The sequence below is a fragment of the Mauremys mutica genome, chromosome 2, assembly GCF_020497125.1.
Source record: "Mauremys mutica isolate MM-2020 ecotype Southern chromosome 2, ASM2049712v1, whole genome shotgun sequence".
Lineage (NCBI taxonomy): Eukaryota > Metazoa > Chordata > Testudines > Geoemydidae > Mauremys > Mauremys mutica.
In genome coordinates, this window is record NC_059073.1 from 37,608,577 (window position 1) to 37,634,784 (window position 26,208).

Consider the following 26,208-nt stretch of genomic DNA (forward strand, 5'->3'; position numbering starts at 1 on the left):
GGGTGTTGGACTAGATGACCTCCCAAGGTCCCTTCCAACCCTGATATTCTATGAAACGTCTACTCAAACAACTATAACCTCTCCAAACATGAAGGAAGCTCAAATGTGAATTTATAAATAAGAAAGAGCCTGAATCACAATGTTGGGAACTGAATCTGGACTTTCCCAAGTCTGAGTTTGTCCAGACCTGGAAATTTATCTTGGACCCATCTCTAGTAAGTTACATATTTCAAGAAGTCAATTCCAGCACATGTTAAAGGCAGCATGAGCTAATTATTTTTATGATAGAAGTTTGTGTGTCCAGATAAGAAAGCACAATGGACTCAACCTTTTAAAAATATGGAGTATGAAGTATGGAGACCATTTAGAGATGTGAAGAGACATGATTTCATAGAAAAATGGGGAAATAAAAGTAAATTTGATTCAGAAGGAAAAGGTAAATAGATGTTTCTGTGCTTGAACATAATTTTGAGAGAATTTAATCTACTACTATTTATAACAGGAATGTGTAATTTTACTTTTGGAGAGATAAATGAGGTAATAACTCAAGATGTTTACTTCAGAGCCCAGAGTCATCTAGTGCATGTATCAAAACGTAGAGGTCCAATGACAGACAGAGGTTGGACAGAGGTCCAATGACAGACAGAGGTTGGACAGAGGTCCAATGACAGACAGACATCTCTTGGGTCATCACTAAAATGTCAACATTTAACAATAGTTACCACAGTGTGAGTCATACCTGGGATACTACAGTTATTTCTTATTTTAATGTAGGAGGAAAAACTGAGGGTATGTTTACATTGTAAAAAAACACCTGCAGCTGAGCTGTGTCAGCTGACTTGGACTTGTAGGGCTCAGGCTGTGAATTTAATTGCAGTGTAAATGTCCAGGCCTGGCCTCAGGGACCCTGTCCCCCTCACGGGTCCCAAATCCTTGGCTCCAGCCTGAGCCCAGAGTCTACACTGCAATTATATAGCCCCATAGGCTGACCCCCATGAGCCCAATTCAGTTGATACAAGCCAGCTGTGGGTGTTTTATTGCTGTATAGACATACCCTCAGATACCTCCCTGTACTGAAAATGTTGACGTTTTAATAGTGATTGTTTTAATTGTGTTTAAAAGAACAAAAAATCCTGCCAACTGCCTTGTTTCTCCTTTTAGATTGAAAACTCGCTGGACAGGGACCATGTCTTCCTCTGGATTTTGAAAAGTGCCAAGAATGATCTTGGCACTTAAATAATACAGAACTTGTTCTTCATTCAGGGAGAGAATTTTGTAGTAGTTCTAACAACCAAAACGCGTGACACAACAATTTCCTTGCATTAAGAACTAACCTTGTTGATTGTTTGTTCTATTGAATTCCTTTGTATGATGTTATCTAGTGTGTTGGAGGGGAGGCGGCGATTAAAAAACCCCACATCTGCTCTGTTTTTATTCAGATCAATGAAAAAGACCATTTGAAGGAAGGATACATAAGATCCATTATCAGCGCATTCAAACTTACAAAACACAAGATGACTAATCTCTCGTTTTGGGGCTCTAGAGAACTAGCAGAATGGTCTCTAAGGATTAATTTAAATGAATGCTCATTACAAAGAGATACAATTTAGCTGTTTCATTCACCTTAGTCTATATTGGACTTAATAAAGAAACTGACTCTTCCATCTTTTTATGATTTGATTATTTAAATGTTGTTTCTTATTTTCCATCTGTGAGGAGAGGTAGCAAATTTGTTAAAGAATTGTTATAGTAAATCAATTAGATTATCTAGTAATTATTTTACTTTGCAATTTGCTGTTCACTAATGGTGTCTTGTTTCTAACAATATTTGGCTGATTATGGCATTGTAGGATTCTTTTATACTTCAGTGCTTTTATTCCCACTAATTAACATTCACAGTTTCTAGCGAGGATTGCAGACCCATGAGTTTTTATAGTCACATCCTACAATCCGTTCTGCAAAATCTGCATTTAAATATCAAGGTGACCAGATGCCCTAGAAATAATGAAGATAGACTTGTGGTTACATTCTTTAATCTTTCTGCATTTTTGTATTTATTACATTAACTCGGTTTACTAGGGATTCAAGTTATAGTCTCCAGATAGTAGTTTTTTTCTTTATAAAAAAAATCAATACCTTATTTACTTTCTCAACTCGACAGGTATGTCTCTGGCTCTCCATAACTTATGAAATATAATTACTCATTATTCAGTAATTTTATTAGCTAATTCACTTAAAACTTGGGATGCATATCATCCAGACCTGCTCATCTGTATATACTCTATTTCTCCATATATTCCCTTACCTGCTATTTATCACCAGATGTTTTGACATGGTCTTCATTACTTAATCACCAGGATCTCTCAGCAGCTCTCCTAGCTCAGACATATAGCTTCCAAACAAACTCTTTTGGACAGATCAGCAACCAGTTCTAAAAACACTTGGCTCTGGGAATATTGTCTACTCCTTGTCTAGAAAAATCTCAATGAGAATAAGTCATATTGTATTATTTGAGGGATACTATTTAATGATTGTCATAATGCAAACAGACAAGGGAGCAGAATTCAGGTTGCACATGCATTTACAGCTGTAGAATTTCATGACTTCTGAGAGCTCTAAAATGCAAATTCAGTGTTCTACAGTATTAACATTTGTGTGGATCTTTTACAGAAAAAAAAGATGGGAGGAAAAAAGGAGCTTGAAATTGCAGGTCTGTGAAACTTTTCTGGCTTGCAACAAATTGTAAATTGTACTTTAGGAGGGTGGCAGGGGATAGCTTCTCTTCTATGCTCCTGGGGATGACATTTTGTTTTTGTTTTTCCTAACTATGCAGGTACTACTAAGCTGCATCAGAAGCAAAAAAAGCGGGGAGGGGCACCGGAGTGGCAAAGCAGGGGAAAAAAACCCAAAATACGGTGCGGCCGGAGCAGCAAAGCAGGGGAAAAAAACCAAAAAAACAAAAACCCTGCAGCGCGGCCGGAGCAGCAAAGCGGGGTCGGGGGGAACAAAACAAAAACGGCACGTTTGGAGCGGCAAGGGGGGGGGGGGACGGACATGGCGCGACTGGAGCGGCAAAGCGGGGGGGAGACAAAACAAAAACGGTGCGGCTGGAGCGGCAAAGCCGGGGGGGGGCATGGCATGGCTGGAGCGGCAAAGCGGGGGGGCGGGAGGGAACAAGGGCACGGCTGGCAAAGCAGGGGAAAAAAAAACCCTACCGGGCAGCCGGAGCCAGGGTGCAGGGGGACTCCCTGTGCTGCAGAGTGCGCGCCCGGTCTAATGGGGGGGAGAGGGAGGGGGAGGGAGATAGAGAAGGGGGGCAGCCAGGGCTTCAGTGTGGCGCTCGCCACATGGCCCCGACCACCGCACCGCCTGCCAGGAGGGCTCCGCGCTGCTCCGGGCCCAGATACACGGATGCACGGATGCCCCAGAGGATTCCGGGGGCCCGGGGTCTTCGGCGGCGGGGGGCCCTTCCGTTCCGGGACCCGCCGCCGAAGTGCCCCACAGACCCGCGGCGGGGACCCCCGCCACCGAATTACCGCCGAAGTGGGACCCGCCGCTGAAGTGCAGCCCGGTCTTCGGCGGTAATTCGGCAGGGGGGGGGCCCCCGCCGCGGGTCTGTGGGGCACTTCGGCGGCGGGTCCCGGAACGGAAGGGGCCCCCCGCCGCCGAATACCGGGCTGCGCTTCGGCGGCGGGTCCCGCTTCCCCCCCGCCCCGGCCCCAGCCTCTTACCCCCGGCTCCCTCCTCACCCGGAGTCTCAGCGCCTCGCCGGAACAGCTGCAGCGTGTGGCCGGCGGGGCCTGAGCTCCGTCCCGCTCAGAGCCGCGTGGTGAGGGGGCAGGGCTGGGAGCTCCGGGCTGAGCGGAGGGAGCTGAGCTCAGCCCGGAGCTCCCAGCCCCGCCCCCTCACCACGCGGCTCTGAGCGGGGCGGGGCTCAGGGGCCCCGGCGGAGACTCGGCGCTTGATGCGCTGAAGCTCCAGGAGAGGGGCGGAGGTGGGAGCCTCCGCTGTTCTCTTGGGGGCCCCTGCAGAGCCCGGGGCCCAGGGCAAATTGCCCCCTTTGCCCCCCTTTGGGCGGCCCTGCGGTCGGCGGGGAGGGAAGGACGTGGGCTGCCCTGCTGAGTTTGCTGCAGGGTGCTCCCCGCCTCCGCCCCCTACAGGGCAGCCAGAGCAGCGAATAACAACAACAACAAATACGGCTGTACCGCCCTAGGTTTGAGCGGAATGCCGCCCCGTAGAATCTGCCGCCCCAAGTATGAGCTTGCTCAGCAGGTGCCTGGAGCCGGCCCTGCATCTGGCTGTCAATTAGTTGCAATAACTAACTGTTATCAGTCCAGAATCCTTGAGTTTTCTTCTTGTTCTGCATCGACCATCTGTAGAGTTTGCTCTGTTGATTTTTCTCTCTGAGGGAAAAAACTAGCTGTCAGTGGTTTCTGCTGAACTCCCACTGTCAGTCTCAATCACGTGTGATCTGGGCATTTAATGTTTTTTTTATCACAGCTACAGTTGTCCATCCCTTTTCTCCATTCAAGAGTAATGAATGCTAAACTGTATTATACTATTCAGCCACTAGGTGACAGTGTGTATAAAATACCTCATTTAGGCTAAACTCAGCCATAGCTGGCAGAGCATTAAAGGATCTTATGACTAACACATATGGTCATAGGTACTGGAAATAGGGATGTTGGGGGTGCTGCTGCACCTCCTGGTATCCATTATATATACGGTTTACAGTTTGGTTCAATGGCTCTCAGCACCCCCACTATACAATTTTTTTCTAGCATCCGTGTATCTGGTGTGTATAAGGAGCCACATGGAAGAAGGGATGGAGGCAGTTATCTGACAGTCTGACAAATGCCATCATCATCTCATTATCTTGCCATCTTAATTCCCATAACATCCTCTTCTCATGGTCTTTACAAATTCAATCTTGCCCAGCTCACATCTATTCAAAATACTGCTTCAAAGATCATTTCCCTAGCTTGTTGCTTTGCTCATGCCACTCCACTCTTTGCCTTCCTCCACTGGCTCCCCTTTCTCCATCACATCAAAGATGAAATTCTTATTTTCAGTTTCAGGGCCCTTCAGGGCCTATTCTACCCTATATATCATCTGCTATTCTCTACTGAGATGTTGACTCCCACTTCTGATCATCCCATGACTCCTTTGTCATGATGCCTACAAAAAACTTGGCAATGTTTAGGCAGCTGGTGTGCTAAGATCACTACTTGTTTTACTGGCCAATATTATTTCAATGTTTCCTTGTACTTCCCCATCTGTCTCTTTGTATCTACCTGTTGTCTCTTGTTTTAGAGAAGATCTTTGGGGCATGGATTGTTTTTTTGTATTGTGCACCTAGCTGAATGTGGTCTTGGTTCATGACTGGGGCTCATGGGCACTACTGCGATTAATAAATGGTGATTGATGAAGCCAAGGGGGCATAGGGTTCACATGAAGCTCATCAAGGGAAGAGGCAGATTTATCCAAAACCTTGATGGAAGTAATCTGATGCAATAGAACATGAGGAGCCAGTAGAGGCATGCAGAGAAGAAAGTGACCTAATCAGTTCAACTGGCCCAGAAGATGATTTAGAAGCTCAAAATCAATGTGGTTTTTTTAAAATAATTGTTTTATTATTTACTATTTATATTACCATAGCACCTAGGAGACCCAGTCAAGGACTAGGATCTCATTGTGCTAGGTGCTGCATAAACAGAACAAAAAGACAGTCTCTGCCCCAAAGAGCATAAGACAAGACACAACAGATAGATAGAGAGCTTGATGGGAGAGTACAATGAGACAATATTGGTTAGCATGATAGGCTGTGGTCCCAGCACCCCAATGGACCTAATTGTTAAGTTTTTTTTGTAGGCATTGTGGAAAAATAGTGTTAAGGAGAGTTTTGCAGGAGGATAATGTGTTAGTTTTATTGATATATATGGGGGAGTGTGAATGGAGGGTGCTTGCTTAAACATTTAATAACTGGGTAATGGAGGCTTAGAGGTGCATGGAGTGATTAGATTATCATGCAAGTCAACAGCATGATAGTGAATGAAAGATGACAGATAGGGGGTGATAGGGTGTGAAGGACCCTGAAAGTAAAGACAAGTAGCTTGTGTTTGATGTGACAGAGAAGGGGGACATAAGCAGAGAAAGTGGTGACATGGTGAACACAACAGGTTAGGAAAATCATCTTTGCAGCAGCATTCTGAATGAATACGCGTTTGTCAAAGCCGGAGAGAAAGTTCTGGCAATAATTGAGACACAAGACACAAGAGGCTGGATGAGAGTGTTTTCTGTGTGGGTAGATAGGAAAGGCTGTATCTTAGAAATGTTGAGATGATGCCATATCACTGAGAGGTCTATCAATGGCTGTTAGCCAAGATAGTCAGGGATACAACACCACGCTCTTAGTGTCCCTAGCCTCTGTTTGCCAGAAGCTGGGAGTGGACAACAGGAGACAGATCACTTGATTGCCTATTCTGGTCATTCCCTCTGAAGCATCTGGCATTGGCCACTGCTGGAAGACAGGACACTGGGCCAGATGGACCTTTGGTCTGACCTACTATGGCTGTTCTTATGTTATACTCTGCAGAAAGAATCTGTAAAATTTTGATGTAGCTTGGATACGAACACTTAGAAAGGAGTTTGATTTGAAGATGATGCCCAAGTTTGCAGGGTTGAGTGACAAGCAGGATTGTGGTGTTGTCTACAGTGACTGAGGTAGGCGGTAGCAGAGAGGGCACTGGACTCATATGCATTTTGAATAACATCTTCCTGAATCTTGCTTTCCTGACCTTAAAAGAAATCTATTGAGATGAGCATTAAAAGTTAAAAATACACCCTTAGGTATTTTAAACACTTTGTTCTGTAAAATGGCCCTAGCTTTTCCTGTGCATGGTCACCTATGCCTAACATGTATATTGGCTGTGCATTTGTTGATTAAGGCCTGGTCTGCACTAAGAAATTAGGTTAATATAACTATAGTAAAAGCTTTGTTATCCAGCATGTTGGAGGAATGGGGGGTGCCGGGTAAGTTAAAAATTCTGGTTACTAAGAAGGAGGGAGTTTGGGTGCAGGAGGGGGCTCAGAGCTGGGGCACGGGAGGGGGTGTGCTGTGCCAGATCCAGGCAACATTCACCTTGGTTGGCTTTCCGCAAGTGGCGACATTTCCCTGCTGCTCGCAGGCAGAGGTGCGGCTAGGTGTGCTGCCTCCGCCCGCAGTCACCATCCCCACAGCTCCTGTTGGCCATGGTTCCTGGCCAATGGGAGCTGCGAAGCAGGCAGGTTGGGTGGGGTCAGTGCGCAGAGGTGCCTGGCCACATCTCCGCATAGAAGCAACAGGGACATAGCGGTGACCCACGCGGAGCCAGATAGGGAGCCTGCTCCACACCATTCGGATATAAACCGGACTTTCAATGAAGATCTGAAATGCCAGTTTATAGAGCTTTCCGGCTGGCAAAAGTGCCAGATACAGCTTTTACTGTACATTGCTCGGGACTGTGAAAAACCCACACCCCGAGGGACAGTTAAACCCACCTCACCCCCATTGTAACCAGCCCTAGGTTGACAGGCTAATTCTCCTGTTGGCCTAGCTACTGCCTCAGGAGGCGGATTATCTACGCTGATGGGCACATCCCTCCTTTTGGCACAGGTAGTGCCCACACTGAGGCGCCGCTGCAGCAATTTAGGTGTAGACAAGCAAGCCATAAGCCGCATGATGGCCTGGCCAGCGTCTGCAAGGGCCAAGAGGCTGGAGCCTTTCCCGCCTCTCTCAGCTGGGCAGTCGTCACTAGTGCAAGAGGCTGTGGCCTGGGGCTGACTGACACCTGCAGGCGGGAAGATGCGGCAGGGGCTGCGTTTCTCGGGGAGCTCCGGGCCGTCAGCTGGGCCCCCTCCTGTGGGCCGGGGCACATTTTAGGAGGCTCCCGCCAGAATGAGCCCTGCCCTCCCCGAGGCCAGCGGGGAGCAAGAGGACACCGAGGCGGGGGCGGGCCGCGGCGCCGCCACCTCGTCAAGCCCCGCCCCCTCCTCGGCCAGCAGTGGGGGTGGAGCTCGGGCTGCTGCTCCTCTCCCCGCCGCCGGTTCCCCTTCCCGTCCGGGGCCCGTGGAGCGCAAATCCATGCGCTCGGCCATCCGCTGCGCAGCTGCACTGAGCCCCGCCGGAGCGCGCGAGAAGGAGGCCGGGGCCGGCGGCGTCTCATGGATCCCCGAGCCGACGGATGAGGCGAGGGCCGCTAGCTCCCCCCGAGGCAGGCAGCTCCGCTGGGCTCAGGTCTGAGGGGGCGCCCGGCCCCTCCCGCGGCGGCGGCTCTAGCGCGGGGCTCGGCGGCTACAGCTCTTCCCCCCGTGGCGGTGTTATGGCCCCTTGTTGGAGCACAAAAGCGTCCCCAGGCTGGCGGTCGGCGCAGCTCCTGTTCCTCGTCTTCTCCTGTTGCGGTAGGTACCCGTGTCTGAGGGGCCCCGCCGCCCCCGGGCAGGGGGGCCGCCTGCGGAGGAGGGTTGGCGGATGAAGGCTGCTTTGTCTCCTTCCTCCTCCGTGTGTGAGGGGCGGGCATCGCAGCCCCACTGCTAGGGAGAGGTTCCCGTGGTTCCCTACCCCGCCCCGGTTTCATTACCCCAACCCTGTCTCCCCCAAGCCCCTTCCCCGCGCCTGATCTCGATTTAACCCCCTCCCCCAGGCCCTCTCTTCAGCCGTATCTCCCTGTTGTTGTTTCAGCCGATGGTGGTGGTGGACTCTTCCCCAGGGGCTCCCTTAAACTCAGCCTGGGACTTGGCCCAGATACCTCCTTCCCCCTATGCGCATCTGCAAACTCCAGAGCCGGTGTGTGACTGTAAAAATCACCGAATTAATAAATCCCTGCAAAGTGCTCCAGCCTGGCCAGTTTGAGACAGATGAGGCCTGGTCATCACTGGATGTGGTCCCCGGACTATGTTGGATGATAACATGATAATGCTAATATTATGTGATGAGTTCCTCACACACAGAAAGGCCTTGAGCTTTTGTTTTGGCTTTTTTTGTTTTTGTTCAGCCTTTGTAATAACACTGTGTTTATTATATTAACATAAACACCCATATTTCTTTCCTAAATCTCAGCCTAGTGTAAAGAAATACTTATCATTTCTATCTCTTGCAGAATTTCTCCTCACAAAGTATTTCAGAGTGACTTACAGACAATAGGCCAAATCCAGCAGTTGTTACTCAGATTTTACTGTGGAAAATTCCTGTTGGCTTCTTTGTGAGTTCTGCCTGAGGACAGAATTTCATTACTGGGTTCTGGTGTTATTTGTTTTCATTATGTCCCACAGTGTGTTAAAAGTGTTTTCCTAAGGTAAAGAATGTTTTATGCTGTGAAGAGCTTACAAATTGCAGTGCTGATTCAGCAAGCTACTTAGGCCCTTGCCAAACCTTAAGTATGTGCTTAAGTATATTGTTAAATTTGAGGCTTCAGGGTTTGTTGTGCTAATTAACAGAACAGGTGTAAGGCCCTGATCCTGCAAACACTTAGGGTATATCTACATTGCAGCTGGGAACAAGTCTTCTGGCTGCATTGAAAGACTCATGCTAGCTTTGCTGGAGGTAGCACACAGAAAATAGCAATGTGGACATTGAAGCTCTGGCAGATACTCAAGCTAGCCACATGAGCTCGGACCAAGCGGGTTGGGAGGGCTTGAGAGTCTGAGCCCCAATGTCCATTTCTAGCTTGCATGGGGGAGCAGAGCTAGTGCAATGCTGTGTACCCAGCCTGGGAGGCATAACAGCTGCATTGTAGACACAACCTTACAGGTTCCTGATCCCGAGATTTTTGCACCAGTGTAGCTACGCTAACATAGTTACGTTGCTGATAGCACTGTAACCCTCCAAGGTAGATGCAATGCACTACTGCAAGTTGGAAATGGGTAAATTGAATGGATGCAAGCCCCATTTTACACTGGAGCAGCACATCTATCCTGGAGATCTGTGTTGATGTAGCTACTGCTATATTAACTGCAACTGCCGTGGCGCATAAATCTATAACATGGACAAGCCCTTACATGTGTTTAAATTTACACATGTGAGTAATCCTATTGAAATCATGAGAATACTTGTGTGTAGAATGAGGCCTGATCTTGTATCACATTCATCCATTAGATTTTCTTCTCCCTTGCAGAAATTCCTAAGTTCTTCAGCATTTTTTATCAGTGCCCTTAGTTTCAATTATCATGCCATCAAATGATATACACAGGAATATACACAGGAATACACAGCTATTTTGGCATCTTTGACAGAAGTAATATCTCCTTCAGTTTCTTTTTTAAAAAAAACATACCATGCAGGACTGAAGAGGCAAAGATACCAGAGCCCAAAATTTTGCAATGTGCTGTCAACATTGAAATTACCAGAATTAGGAAGAATAGATAGATAGGGATAAGGAGTATAACTTGTAAGTAAATTGGTCAAGGTTTGGAGTATGCACCAATATGGCATCAGCGCAAATGAAATAAAGCCACAGTTGGAAGAAAACTGACCTGTAGTACAGCAGGAAGTGGTAGGGAAATCTTGGCCCAAGACACTGGGAATGCTATGGAATGTACTCCGTGATCTTTAATTTCCATGTAAAGCAGACAGGATTTCATTTTTTAGGAAACTGTGTGTATGTCCGTCCATGCAGTTTGCATGGCACTCAGCCACTATGAGTTAATTTTTTTAATTGCTCTGAGGCTTTTTGACTAAACCAAACAAAAAGGAAATCATGTTTATAATAGTGATTCCTGATGTCATTTACAGTATTTGTACAGTATTATAAAATCATATGTGTACTTTGTAATAAGATGTCTAACATATCTATATATTTGGAAAAAAAATCTTCCTTGATCACATCATGGAGCTTTGGTCAGGTTTGACAAGGTTTTTACCAAGGACCTACTAGTCAAAGATAAGAGGAGAACTGAGTCTGGGAGCTCCACAAATGATTTCCTTGGGCAATGCCTTGCTGAGCAGCTCAATCTCCTCTGTTATGTTTATTGCCAAGGAGAAAAAGGGTGTTGAGACTTCTACCAGGGTGCCGTCTCTAACCTTTCTTGAAGGACTCATCTTTTATATCAGTCATTGGCCAACAGATGTCTGACTTATTTGCTGACCAGGAAAATAAATTGCTGTAGGAAAAAATATTAGTGTTCTGAGACTTGAGGTATGTGGTCGTGGACCAGTACAAGTCCAGGTTTTAGAGAGAGATGAGGTGATTTGATTTACAATAACCGTATTGTAAATCAGTTTTTCTTTTTTAGTTCAGCTTGCAGAATTGCCATGAAAACGTACCATTCCGGTACAAATTTTACTCTCCTACCAGTCTATAATGATGAGAGAGGGAGGAATAATAATTTACTCATCCATTTAAAAACAATTGCTTGACTCAGGCAAGTGGGTGAGAAGAACTTTGCTAGGATAGTTTAGTTAATTTCCTAAAGAAATGATAATTCTTGTAGGTTGATTTGAGAGCCAAAACACGTTCTCCCAACAAGATCGTTTAGCTTAACAAATTGCCATACGCTAAATTCAGATTCTTTTTAGTAATATTACTTTTACAATTTACTGGACAAGGTATTTCGATAAGCAGTCATTGTTTGTTGGAATTACTTTTAACACAACTATTAAAACCAGCATGTTAGAATGGTTTTGTATTCCTTGAAAATAAAAATAATAAATTTATCAGCCTACTTGAATCAGATAGTACAAACCCATAAATATACTTTAGTGCCTGTTATTACAAAGAGTCCTAGAATTTGTCTGAATAAAATCTTTCACCATCTTCTGTGCAAGGGGGCATAAATCTAACTTGCTCTTCACAATTGTGCTTTAGGTGCCCTTTGGGATTGGGGCCAGGTTAGGTATACTTACAATAGACCCTTGCCTTTGGCGCCAACTGCAAGGTCGTACTATGAAACCTAAATCCTAGCTTTCATTTTAAAAGTTTGTAGACCACATGGTTGCAAAATGCTCGAAAATATGGCCTGTGCACAACTGATGCAGTGATGTCTACAGACTCAGAGAACCTCTAGTAAATGGAAGAGCAGCAGCCACTAGAGCAACGTTCTCAAGCATGGCCACTGTGGCCGCATGCAGCCACCAGAGGCTTTTCATGTGGCCACGGCATCCTCCTGGGTGGTGATGGTGGGAGGCAAAGCATCAGCCCTTTGCACTCCTCCTTGTTGCTCCTGGATGTGCTACCCTGCACCGTCTCTGGAGAGAGGTGGGACACAATGCTGCAGGAGCAAGATAAGTTTTTGACCCACACTGGGGAGGCGGTTTGGGCAGCAGGCTCCAGCAGCAGAACTTCAGGAACCTGGCTGTGCGGCCCCAGGCTCTGACCGTGGGGCAGCAGGTATTGCCCCCCTCTGGCTATGGCCACGCAGCCCTGGCTTCCAGCTGCGGAGCTTCAGCCTCTGGCCCCTGCTTCCAGCTTCAGAGCAGCAGGCGCTGGCCCCCAGTTCCAGTCCCGGGCTCCCTCCACGCACTGGCCACAGGCGCTGACCCCAGTCCCATCCGCACGGGAGATGGATTACCTACCCTGATGGGAGAATCCCTCCTGTAGGCATAGGCAATGTTTATGCTGAAGCGTTACAGTTGTGCTGCTGTAGCATTTTAAGTGTACACAAGCTCTTAGTACTGCCAAAGAGAGCCTCGGGCTCAAATGAATTCTTTTGAGAAACTGAAGCTTGTATTAAATAATTGAAGTTTTCCATAATCAGGGTTATAATAAATGCATGCAAATTATCCTTTGTATAACAAAACTCTGTCATCAAACAGTAGTTCTACCTTTTCCCCCCTTAGGTAGAGTTAAAGGAAGTTGTTTTCAAAGGCATAATGACCTCAGAGGCTTAATTCACAAGATGTGGCAGTATTATGAACACCAGGGATGGGTGGTCTGCTTCCCATACAAATCAGCACATTTTGTTTTCCACTTATCCTTCTTTGTATATGTGCTGCAGGGGTTTAGGGAAGAAACTACTGTAGCATGCTTCCCTTCTTAAAGTAAATGAAAATATCTTTAACAGGATATGTACAACTATCATCTCAAATTGTTTCCAACAGAACAGTTATTTACTACTAGCTTGGAAACATAACATTTTAAAATTTCTTATATTGACATGGTAAAGTAAGGCAGGCTAAAGCTGAATGTCTGCAAGGGGTGTTTCACAGCATATCAGTTGGGAAAAGGAAATGTAAAATCATCATTTCATGTCTTTGAATTGCAGCGCTGTGCAGCAGGATGCCATATCCTAGGGCTGAATTGTATGGTGGGTTTAATTAGTGAAGGCGTCTCTGTTGTGGAGACCACATCTTTCCATTTCTCTAACATGCTTCATGTCAGAAGGTACTGAAAAAGCAACTGATTCCATGGCCAAGGTTTAATTAATAGCCCTGGGCAGAGCAGTTCACAAAGCCTGCAAAAGCTGTGGTGACAGAGGATCCTAAGTTGGGAAGGACCTTCACAAAAAGACAGTCATGCCTTCTATGTTGCGGAGGGAGAGGAAAGGGAGTAAGTTCTCTTTAATAAGTTCTGTTTAATAGGAAAGAGAAGGAACAATATGGCCCAGACTCTGCTTGGTTTTCTTTTCTGTTTTTAATCGTTTTAATTTTTTAATTAAATGGGTGGAGAGAGAAGAAAGTAAGGGATCCACTTCTGTTTTCACTGGTGGCAGTTGGGGGTGGGGAGAGGGAGTGAGGATCAAGTCAGCATTTGAGTCACTGCTTCAAGAGTAGGAAGGGAAGGTAAGGAACAGAAGCAGAAGGATGCTAAGCAACTTGTGCATACCCAAGTACAATTATGCTTAGTCCTCAGGCAGTGAGGTGTCATGGAAATTTTGAATCCCTGTTCTTTACTGTTCGTCCTGATTGAGTGAATGAGCAAGCTGTGACTTGTGAATAGTCAGGTGATCCAATCCCCAGACTATTACTGGGTGTGCTGGAGCTGCTCAGGGGCTCCTATTTGCTTGCTGAGACATGAGTGCAGAAAAAATGTTTGGGGATCAGGCCCTTTGTAGCTGCCTTACCCATTGAGTATATTCCCTCCTCCGGGGACCCAACTAATTAGGCCTGAATGTTGCTGCTGGGTTGGCTGAAGTTTGTGTCCCTTAGCTGTTACCTGATTGCTGTAGTATGTATACTCCCTAACTCCAGGCCCAGCCTCTTCTTTCCCCGGCTGTCACTCCTATGTGTGCCCTCCCTCTCACAGTTATAATTAAAAGCATGAGTTGGGTAGCTTGATTACATAGGTGAGTACCAATTGAATAGGTTTGCTGGTAACCCTCTGTTGTTGTTGTTGAACTCTTTGTCCCTGGCCTTAGGAACCTAAAAAGCTGGTAGTTCTGGAACTTGACAGCTAACAATGTGGAGCTTGGGGACTCAACTAAATCTGTTATAAAATGCAATAGCATTTGAGAACCATGAACAGCCTTAGTGAATACAGAGGAAATAAAATTATTAGATTTAGGTTCTGCTTGGACCTCTAGTCTAAATCTACACAAAGACTATTCCTTGACAACTTCTTATGGTATTGCAGAACACTGTCTAGACAAATTGTAAATAAAGTGTGCAGCATGGTTGGCAATAAACTACTAAACATATCTAAAATTTGAAACAAACTTCAACAGTTCCAAAGTCTTATGTGTATTATTTAAATTGTGTTCTCTTCAAACAATAATTTTCTCAAGGATTATAATTTGGTCTGAGAAGAAAGTGGATTGGAATAGCTTTAGAAACTACAAAATGCTGAATTCTTGCCTTCATATACAGGCCATGTTTGCAGATCAGAGGTCCCCAAACTGTGGTGTGCACCCCTGTAGGGGGGCATGGAGGAATGTTATGGGGGGTGTGGTGGGTCCAGGCCAGCCCCCACAAGAGGTGGTGGGGAGGGAGCACCATCCAGCCCCCCTCTGCTTCTAGCACTGCTCTGGCCCCAGCCGCAGGCCCCGCCCCCAGCCTCAGCCCCTGGTCATGGCTCTGTTCTGGGCCCTGCCCTCAGCCTCAGTCCCTGGCACTGGCTCCATTCCCAGCCCTAGACCTGCCCTCAGCTGCAGCCCCAGCCTCTGCCCCTGATCCTGTACATGCCCCCACCCTCCCTGAGCAGCGGCCCTGCTCCCAGCCCTGGCTTGGTGTGGGGGTGCAGACAGGGGTAAGGGAGGGCGCAACCCTGGAAAGTTTGGGGACCACTGGTGTAGATAAATATAACAAAATTACTTGCATGTATGCACATACAAAGGAATTTATATACTTAAATACAACATCAGCAAGTAGCACTTCCTTGAAAAGGTCTAAGTGCTTTTCAGTGGTGAAATCTTGGAAATTTAGGGACATGTTTTAGCAATGCTTGAGGTTAACAACATTTATTTGAGGGTGGTGATCAGTCTTTTGCAGTTTTAAATTTACTAGTGTATCTGGAAATCTGCTGTTAATAACCTGTTTAAAATGTATACTGTAATCATAGAATTTTAAGCAATCCATTCTTTTGTGCAAGGTAATGCAATTTAAAGAGTTAAATAGAAATTAGAGGATCCAGTCAATCTACCTGAAATTAGCTCATCAGGAGCTCCACTGTAAGAGTGGTGGTGTTTTTATGGTGACATTCCATAGAGAGGCGTTATGAACAAATTGTGAATTTTGCTAGCAAAGAAGCTCTTAATTTGAGTAGAACATGTTTTTATTATTACTTGTTCTTTAAAACTTAGTGTATTGAAGCCTAACTCAATAATTTTCACCCTCCCAGGTGTATTCCTTCAAGTGGAAATCTTCACCCATTTTTGTTTTTTCCCCCCTCATCGGAGCAGAAAGGAAATTTTCTGAGCTTGATTTCATTTTCTGTGACAGCATAGAGTACTAATGACTGCACTAGCTTATTTTATGGCATCTGTCAGCCTTTTAAATAATTATATAAAATGCTACATTTTGGAACAGCAGTATTCCTTGTCTGCTAAGATTAATGTTTTTGTGAAGAACAAGCTGAGAACTTCCATGTTATCAAAAAATATTTTGTGGATTGGGCTGCCTCCTTGGCTGAGCACACAGTCCCCGCTCTAAGTCTCCTCCAATCGGCGCTGCAAGCCTGGGAGGGGAGGAGAATTAGAGCGCGCCAGCGTGCTCAGCGGAGGAGATGGAGCCGAGGTGAGCTTGGGCGGGCTCCCCAGGCAGGGTTAGCTGCCACACGGGGGGGGAGTCTCCCCAGGCAGGGTTAGCTGCCGTGGGGGGATGGGGGGAGTCTCCCTGGGCGGGGTTAGCTGCCGCGGGGGGATGGGAGGGAGGAGTCTCCCCGAGCGGGGTTAGCTGCCGCGGGGGGATGGGGGGGGGGCTAGCTGGAAGGGTGGCGCAAGGTGGAAGTTTCGCCTAGGGCGCAAAACTTCCTTGCACCGGCCCTGTATGTATCTACTTAGTTTTATTCAGTAGCATTTAAATACTGTAAATAAGAGAAGGATTTTTTTTAAATGGAAAATTAGGTACCATGAAATGTTTTGAACTTCCTCTTAATACTTCTCAGAACTATAGATCTCATAGTGCTGTCATCCTCTTCTTTAATAGCAACCTCAGCAGGAAATTAGTGATTTTAAACCATGGCTTATTACTATTGATTATAAGCAAAGTTGTCAATAAGGAATTATGCATTAATGAAAATAGATTACATCCCTTACAAATGTAACAGTATTTTTCATGCAAATTTAAAACAAACATACCCTAAAGAATACAACTCCTTCTCAATATATATTTTTAGTTATGGTCACTGGATTTAAAATTTTAGAACTTGTCACATCAATTACTTTGATTCAGATGCCGTCTGAATATTGAGAGTTTTGCAACAAATGACCTTGTTTCTGTGGGGTTTTTTTTTTGTTTTTTTTGCTACCTTTTGTACGTTTGGGATTTCTTGTGAAAGAACTTTCTTTCATAAACCAATGATCTTAGGTGCTGAGCTTCTTCAAAATGATTTTACACTGAAAGAACAGTCAACCTAATTACCTTCAAAATTCACTGTGTTTCACAAATATAATCTGCTAATAAAAATACTCCCAAAGGTTGGGGATTTGTATGTAACATGCAGTTTTGTATAGTAACTCTAGACTTCTGTATTTTCTAAGTTCTGAGTGTGTCAGTTCAGGGCAATTATACCTATATTTCCCCTCAGTGGTCTAACAGGGTCACCCACTCTCAGGCTTACAGCTTCCTAGCTGTTGCCTTTCTTGGGTGGAGACACAAGTCTCTCCCCCTTTTTGACTGGAACATTTCTCCTCCTTCACTGTGTATTTCCCAGTAAAGACATTTTCCTTAAACAGACCTGCTTGCTTTCTCTTCAGAGACTGATAAAATATTGCTACTACTAATAGGGATGTCAAGCGATTTAGAAAAATTAATTGTGTAATTAATCATGCTGTTAAACAGTAATAGAATACCATTTATTCAATTATTTTTGATGTTTTCTACCTCTTAAAATATATTGATTTCAGTTACAACACAAAATACAAAGTGTACAGTGCTCACTTTATATTTGTTACAAATATTTGCACTGTGAAAAAAAGAAATAGTATTTTTCAATTAATCTAATACAAATACTGTAGTGCAATCTCTTTCATGATAAAGTTCTACTTACAAATGTAGAATTATGTAAAAAAAAAAGAAACAAACCCTGCACTCAAAAACAAAACAATGCAAAACTTTAGAGCCTACAAGTCCACTCAGTCCTACTTCTTGTTCAGTCAATCGCTCAGACAAACAAGTTTGTTTACATTTGCAGGAGATAATGCTGCCCGCTTCTTGTTTACAATGTCACCTGATAGTGAGAACAGGCGTTCGCATGGCTCTGTTGTAGCTGACGTCGCAAGATATTTATGTGCCACATATGTTAAAGATTCATATGTCCCTTCATGCTTCAACCACCATTCCAGAGGACACATGTCCATGCTGATGACGGATTCTGCTCAATAATGTTCTAAAGCAGAGTGGACTGACGCATGTTAATTTTCATCATCTGAGTTAGATGCCACCAACAGAAGATTGATTTTCCTTTTTGGTGGTTTCGGGTCTGTAATTTCCACATCAGAGTGTTGCTCTTTTAAGACTTCTGAAAGCATGCTTGACACCTCTTCTCTCTCAGATTTTGGAAGGCACTTCAGATTCTTAAACCTTGGATCGAGTGCTGTAGCTATCCTTGGGTATCTTCTTTGCGTTTTGTCACATCTACAGTGAAAGTGTTTTTAAAACGAACAATATATACTGGGTCATCATCTGAGACTGCTATAACATGAGACAGTGGTCCCCAACCTTTCAGTGTGGCGGGCACCTGATGAGTAGCTGCGGAAATGCCGCTGAGGAGCGCGGCCACCGGACAAGCAACCACCGAAATGCCGCCGAGAAGCAGCGTCATCAAGAGGCGTCCAAGAAGCAACAGCATTTCGGTGGCTGCTTGTCCGGCGGCCATGCTCCTTGGCGGCATTTCGGTGGCTAGTCGTCAGTCTCCCTTGTTAGTAGGCGGGCGCACATAGAGCAGGATACAGACAATTCTCCCCTAAGGAATTCAGTCACAAATTTAATTAATGCATTATTTTTTTAATGAGTGTTTTCAGCATGGAAGTATGTCCTCTGTAATGGTGGCCGAAGCATGAAGGGGCATACGAATGTTTAGCATATCTGGCACGTAAATACCTTATAATGCCAGCTACAGAAGTTCTGTGCGAACATCTGTTCTCACTTTTGGGTGACATTGAAAATAAGAAGCAGGCAGCATTATCTCCTGCAAATGTAAACAAACTTGTTTGTCTTAGCAATTGGCTGAACAAGAAGTAGAACTGAGTGGACTTGTAGGCGCTAAAGTTTTACATTGTTTTGTTTTTGAGTGCAGTTATGTAACACAAAAATACTACATTTGTAACTTGCACTTTCACAATAGATATTGCACTACAGTATTTGTATGAGGTGAATTGAAAAATACTATTTCTTTTATCACTTTTACAGTGCAAATATTTGTAATCAAATAGATATAAAGTGAGCACTGTACATTTTGTATTCTACGTTGTAATTGAAATCAATATATTTGAAAATGTAGAAAAATATCCAAAATAGGTAATAAATTTAAATTGGTATTCTATTTAATAGTGTGATTAAAACTGAAATTAATCACAATTAATTTTTTTGAGTTAATTGCGTGACTTAATTGTGATTAATCGACAGCCCTAAATATAAGTTACCACACAGTTTTCCAAGCAGGGTAAAAAAATTACAGAGAAAACATACTAAAAGAACCTACATGCATGCTAATAAGCTTACCAGAGTTCATCCCAGCTCTAACATGGATTCTAGCAGGATAAGTCCTTCAAATTTCCCTCCTCTCCCCCCCCCCAAGCACACAGTCTTATGAGGCTTCAGTAGCAAGTCATTTCAATCCTTCCTATAAGGATTGGGGTCTCTGGGGACCATGGCGTCTATCCAATTGCAGGATCGGGAAGAAGGCCCTGAGGCAGCCTAAACTCAGGCTTTTTATCCCAAAATCTTTTCTTTGCTGATCTCTGGAGAATCTGGTTTGAACTAGTTTATGAATATCTCTACAGGGAGATTTCAAAGGCTGATAATGGAGGAAGTTGATTAGCATTCCTCCTCCCTACTATAGAAGGTACATCCAGTGCTATGCCAGTACATACAGTTTCATTTTTAATATGTTACCAAGAGGTTACTTGTGGGGGAATTCTGTGCCACTGCACAATGCAGAATTTGTGCAGAAGTTCATGATTTTTTTGCACAGAATCCCCCCCCCCCCCTTGAAATGGGCTGCAAAGCTTCTGGCTGCTGCTAGGGATCATTGGACCTGGCACAGCCCAGCTGGCAAATAGACATTGCTAGGGAGAGGGAGCGGGAGCTGGAGGGTTCCTGACAGCTGCAGTTCACCCCCTTCCTTCAGGGCATGTGTGGGCATACAGCAGGGGTTCTCAAACTTCATTGCTCTGTGACTTCCTCCTGACCAAAAAAAAAAAAAAAATTAGTTCCCTTTCCTGGGTAGTGTAGTAAAGCCTGAGCCTGCCTGGGCAGTGAGGCCAAAACCCAAGGGTTTCAGCCCAAGGTGGGGGTCCTGTAACCTGAGCCCCCCACCCAGGGCTGAAGCCCTTGGGCTTTGGCCCCGGGCCCCAGCAAATCTAACACCAGCCCTGGCGAACCCTTTAAAATGGTGTTGCAACTCACTTTGGTGTCCTGGCCTACAGTTTGAGAACCGCTGGCATACAGGAAACTCAGTACAAGCCCAGGACCCAGCATCAAGCTGTTTCTTCCTCTGAATCCTGGGGTTCATGAGGGAGAGGGTGCGAGTGTCTGGGTTGGGGTTGGGCTCGGGCTCTGGGGCTGGGCTCTGGTGGAGAGGGAGTGAGAGTGTCTGGGCTGGGAGGGGCACAGCTGGGCTCTGGGGAAGGGGTATGTGGACGCCCTGCTGGGCTCTGGGGAGAGGGGGCAGAGAAATGGGAACTGATTTGTCATAGGGGTTTCCTTAACTCTCTACTCCTGAAGGAATTTTTTTGTCTGTTGTTACAGGCATAATTGCTGATAGGTATTTTGAAATAATTAAAAAATAATTGAAACAAGCGTATTATATAGTGTTATTTTGGCAAATAAAATATGCAGAATTTTGTAGAATTATAAAATATTGTGCACAAATTTTTAATTTTTTGGTGCAGAATTCCCCCAGGAATAATAGGTATTAATTCTAATTCAGTAAGGTTTAAATTAAACCTTATTGAACTATCTTAATTACCTAAAATTTGTGCAGGATTTTACAGGATAGTGTCAGTTGGTTACACGAGTATCTAAGAAATACACAAATATTAATGAAATCTCTCACCACTCCTGTAAAGCAGTATTTCCATTTTATAGATAGGGAAACTGAGGTATGGAGAAATTAAGTGGCTTCTCCAAAGTCACACAGGAATGTGGAACCAGGAATAGAGCAGATCTCCTAATTCCCAGTCTGTGTGCGCATACTGTGGGAGAACTTGACATGGAGTGCTGAGCACATGCAAGATATGCATGTGGTGCCTGACAAACATCCTGAAGAATGGCGTATCTATAAAATGTGTGGGGAAGCAGAGAAATGGTGATGTGGGGAAAGACGATATTCTAAAACATCTAAATAGTGAGGGAAGACAGCCTCCCCTCACCTCCCCACCTCCCAGGAATACAAAACCTCTCATTGGAATTGAACACACAGTTATCCAGAGGGAAAGCAAAAAGGTAGAAATTCTCCTGTGTTTCAGATTCACCCCCCTTTCAACTTTATATCATATGTAAGAAGTAGCTCTTCAATTTCCCCCCACCCCCCTCAAATTCCCAGGCAGCTTCCCAGCCTCTACTACTCCTTACTGGAAAAGGCAGTCATTTGAAGACAGTGGCCATTGTTTTCTTCTTTAAAAGAAGCACCTTCTGCAAGTTGCTTGATGTGAGCCCATTGTTGAGAACTGCTGCCACTACTGAAAGCTGTCTATTAGAATAAATCCTTATCTGGTGGGAACAGAGATGGCTTGGAGGGTCTTGCTGAAATTCTGACATCATCCAGTCCTCTGCTGATTGTGAAACATTATCAGCTTCATCATTTTACATGCACCTTTTATACATACCTTCCTCCTATGTCAGCTGGTAGAAGCAGTATCTCAGAGTTGCATAGTTTTCCTAATGATAGCTCTTTGCATCCTCTCACTTGAACTTCCATTGATCAGCTTAGTGAAGGTAACTTTGTTTTTATATCAGAGGGGTAGCTGTGTTAGTCTGGATCTGTAAAAGCAGCAAAGAGTCTTGTGGCTCCTTATAGACTAACAGACGTTTTGGAGCATGAGCTTTCGTGGATGAATACCCACTTCGTTGGATGCATCCGACGAAGTGGGTATTCACCCACGAAAGCTCATGCTCCAAAACGTCTGTTAGTCTATAAGGTGCCACAAGACTCTTTGCTGCTTTGTTTTGATGATTAAACTTTTTCAAAATTTACCTGTTATTAATATGTATGGTGAAGTTGCTGTAGAGTCCCAGTGTTTGCATTCATTGAGGGAGTGTTTGTTAGGCTGACTTTCAGATATGCTGAGCCTCTCCAGTTGACTTTCTTGGAAGCTGTGAGTGCTCAGTATTTCCAGAAATCAGTCCATTAGCCTCATGTTCCATATGAGAGAAATGTGCTATTGTTCTGATCACACACATAATAGTATGTGAGTGTTCCCCCGTGCTGCTGCAGCAGTTAAATATCATACTTACCTGAACAGTTTAGTCATTGGGTATTGGTGAACAGAGAACAATAAACAAGTTAACCATTTAACTAGTGCAGCAATACATGCATAGAAAAATTAAATTTGCTTTCCTAAGGACTGAATACCAATCCCACCATGCTTTTGTTGAATGTCCCTATATATTTTCTTTTCTTTTGTAGACAGTAACTGAATACGTAATTAATTTTATATAGCTTTAAATATTCATATTTCATTCACTTTCATTCAGCACTTCTTGTAGAAGGGAGTAGAGAGGTTTTTTTTTCTGTGCCACAGTGGACCTGAAATTCTGTAGCGGCAGGAAAGATGGGGGCAGGGAGAGAGGAGAATCTTAATGTTACCTACTTATAACACTTAAAACATTGTAATTAGCTGGAAAGATCAGTTCCTGAGTACTTGTCTCTACCTCTCTCAGTGCTGGGGGAATCAGCAGCTAGTATAAAGCAGGACTTGTGGGAGGGATGAGACACTGAATGTAGGTAGGGGGCCGCAAGCCAGTTTCAGAGGGGTTTGTGATCCTCAGTGTTTTGTGGGACAGAAAGAAGCTCTGAGCTCATGGGGACAGTTGCAGGGGATCATGGGGAGGTATTGCACCCCCACCCCCCAAATTACCCCAGCCCCTGGCCTGGTCAGAGGTGGGGAGCCAGAGCCAGGCAATGCAGGGCGGCTGCTGCTCTGGCTTGTGTCTCGCTGCTGGTGCCCGGGGCTGTGGCTGCTCCTTAGCTCCCAGCCCCTTTGCTTGCACAGCTGGTAAGAGCGGTCGGGGGGGACCCGGCTTTGGGGCCAGCAGAGCCATCAGGGAGCAGTGACTGCGAGGAAGGCCTCTCCCTGCACACAGCCCCTCTTTCCCTGCCCCCGATCTACACCCCTTATTACACACAGCCCTTAGCTGTCCCTCTTCCTGCACCCTGAGCTACATCCCTCACTGTGCACAGCTCCTAGCAAACCCCTACCTGCACTCTGAGCCGTTCTCAAGATTTTTGAGCTGACCTCTTCCCCCCTCTTTGATAATTTTTCATTGTGTCCCACCTCCACTCCAGTCCAGACAGGCTGGGTGGCTTGCTAAGGTGAGTCAGGAGGCGGAGGTGGCACTCCCTCCCTGAGCCCCTCTGTGTGGAGCCGGCCCGAGCCCCAACGGGCCCTGCTTTGTCCCCAATAGATGTCAAACTAGGCCTATACCTGAGGGCCCCCACCTACTGGCTGGCACCCTGCAGGGCAGAACCCTGGAGCCCCCTGTGGGCCCTGGAGGTTTTTATAGTATGTTCGGGGGGGCTTCAGAAAGAAAAAGGTTGAAACCCACTGCTGTAGAATTTGGTTTTGTTTCCCCTGCTGCTGATTAGAAGGGTCTTTTCAGCTGGGGAAGAATGGGCAGGCCTAAGAGCAACAGTACTAAAGGGACTTTGGCCTGACCCACCCTCTCAGCCCTGAAGAGAATCCAGTTTTTTGTCAGTCTAAAGTAAAACTACATAGCATGAAAAACACAGTATTTACCATTCTAAGGCCACTTGTTAAAGTCTAAATTTATTGTAAGCTAGCTGTTTTATGGTGACTTAAGATGTTGCATTTGACAAATATTATTACTCATTAGACATTGTTCTTAAAGACTTAAGAAAATGTTGCGTAACAATATTAACTGCCTGGTGATATCCCATGGCTGGATTCAGTGTCTTATCCTGTGGTTTCAATGGTTCAAATATTTTCAGATACACTTCAAGCAGAGAAAAACTGAAGTCACTAATAATTCATTGGTGTATGGATCCACAAAGGTTTCTGTGCTTTTTTGTTGCTAAAGTTGGATAACAAATTCTTTGGTAGGCTCTTTTATGACTTGGTTGGCCCTTTTCCCTTTGTGTGAGCCTGGAATTTGAGAGGGTCTGACAGAATTGATCAGTGTTAAGAGCCCAAGACGACAAGTCAGTTTACACTTCTCTTCTGTGGCTGCTACTCTGAAACCTTACTCACGTTATTGGTCTTCTGTTCCTGACCCTTATGGATGTCTAATCCTAATTTGAGCATGTGATCACAAAAACCAAAATCTGCTATTCAAGTTATTGCTGCTGTCTAAAGCTGCTGAGCCTGCTGGCTGCAGTTTTTGGACATGAACCTGTATGCATTTGTTTATATACTCACCTTTACATAGAGCAATAGCTGTGGTACCTGTGTACAGCAACATTATGTAACACTGAGAGACCTTATTTGCTTCACAATAGCAAACACTTTATTTTTGTGTGTGTATGGCTTTTTTTTTTTTTAAATGGCTGAAAGATCCAATCTTGAAGAATCTTGAGCTCAGGTATTGTCAATGCTTCAGGTGCTGGTTAATCACTCAAACCAGTATGTGACTTCTTTGCGTAGAAACGTTTGATCTGAGCGAATTACTTGGACCCATCAGATCGGGAGGGGGAAGTTTGAACTAGTTGGAAAATTATTTTTCTTTGAAATCTCACTTTATCTGGAGCTCAGTCTGAGATTATTCTTGTAGATTATGCACACACAAATCAGACACCAAGAAAAAATATTGAGAGTAAGTCTATTTAGTTTATTGAGCCAAAGATGTAAATAGATGTGTTGATTCTGCCACAAAGATTTTGCTCTTGATGCTATTTATAATTTGTATGACTATAGTGTCTAGGAGCCCTAGTCATAGACCAGGATTCCATTTTGCTGGGTGATGTACAACACAGAACAAAGAGACGATGCCAGCCCCAAATACTTTTTACAATCTAAGTATAAGCCACAAGACAACAGATGAGTACTGACAGATAAATCGGGGGAGAAGGGGAGTACAAGGAAACAATCGGACAATATTAGCAAAATTGACTGGTGACACACAAGTTGAGTTTCCATGTGTATAGTTGTGGATTACGAACTTTTCAATGCATGTCTGTATGCCAGAGTATTGTTAAGGCTGTATGTTTGATGTCAGAGGGTCGAGGAGACAAGACCTTTGATTGTCTCCCCCCTTCCCCCTCAAAGTTGTCCTTTGTGAAGATGTGATATTTCAGGAAGGATTTGAATAAAGAGGGAGTTTAGCTGGAGCAGAAGGCACGGTAGGGAGTTCAGTGGTAACAGGTGGTATGACAAAGGCACAGAGGCAAGAATGAGGAGAATAATAAAAAGATGAGATTGAGAGAAGTCCAGTAGAACCTCAGTGTTACAAACACGTTGGGAATGGAGGTTATTCGTAACTCTGAATAAAACATTACGGTGGTTCTCTCAAAAGTTTACAACTGAACGTTGACTTAATACAGCTTTTAAACTTTACTATGCAGAAGAAAAATGCTCCTTTCCTTTTATTTTATTTTTTAGTAGTTTAACACAGTACTGTACTATATTTGCTTTTTTTTCTCTGCTGCTGCCTTATTGAGTACTTCTGGTACCAAATGAGTTGTGTGGTTGACTGGTCAGTTCATAACTCTGAGGTTCTACTGTATTTGCAGTGTGCATGCAGGGGATTGGACGTTTCTGAAGTTACCCAAGCCTCCTTACAGAATTGTCCAAATAATTCCCTCCAGGAGTCACTGGGTGCAGGAATCATTGGGTGCAATTTTACGGCCAGTTTTATTGCTAGGTATAGGCAGTCTGGTCAAATGATTGTGGTGCAAGAAGCATATTTGCATATTCTGACTTGCTGTAAACTTTTATTTTTTGTTTTTTGAATTGCCCAACAACTATTGATCACATCAAGAACATACAATTTCTTTCCTATGCCGTTTCTGGCTTCAATTGGCTAAAGAGCTAGGTTTTAGTAATTGGTTTTATTGAGCCACAAGTTGAGATACTGTGTGCCCATTCAAATGATCATGTGTTCATAAAGGCAGAAAGGCAGATACAGTGCTTTCCTGCCAGGCCATGCCTACACTAGCACTTATATTGGCAAAACTTTTTGTTGCTCAGGTGCATGGGCGGGGAGGACACCTCCTCAAGCAACATAAGTTTTGCCAGCATAAGCGC

General features: G+C 44.7%; 1 protein-coding gene across 2 annotated transcripts in view; it reads left to right on the forward strand.

Annotated features, from left to right (window-relative positions):
• The first annotated feature begins 8,088 nt into the window (after positions 1-8,088).
• Positions 8,089-26,208, forward strand: part of LRP12 (LDL receptor related protein 12) — an 87,273-nt gene continuing 69,153 nt past the window's right edge. Inside the window, exon 1 of one of the 2 annotated variants that reach the window (XM_045007368.1) lies at positions 8,089-8,439. In XM_045007368.1, coding sequence (XP_044863303.1) covers positions 8,223-8,439 — 217 coding nt within the window. In that variant the 5' untranslated portion in view covers positions 8,089-8,222. The remainder of the gene's footprint in view (positions 8,440-26,208) is intronic. The other variant, XM_045007369.1, reaches the window with a different exon arrangement.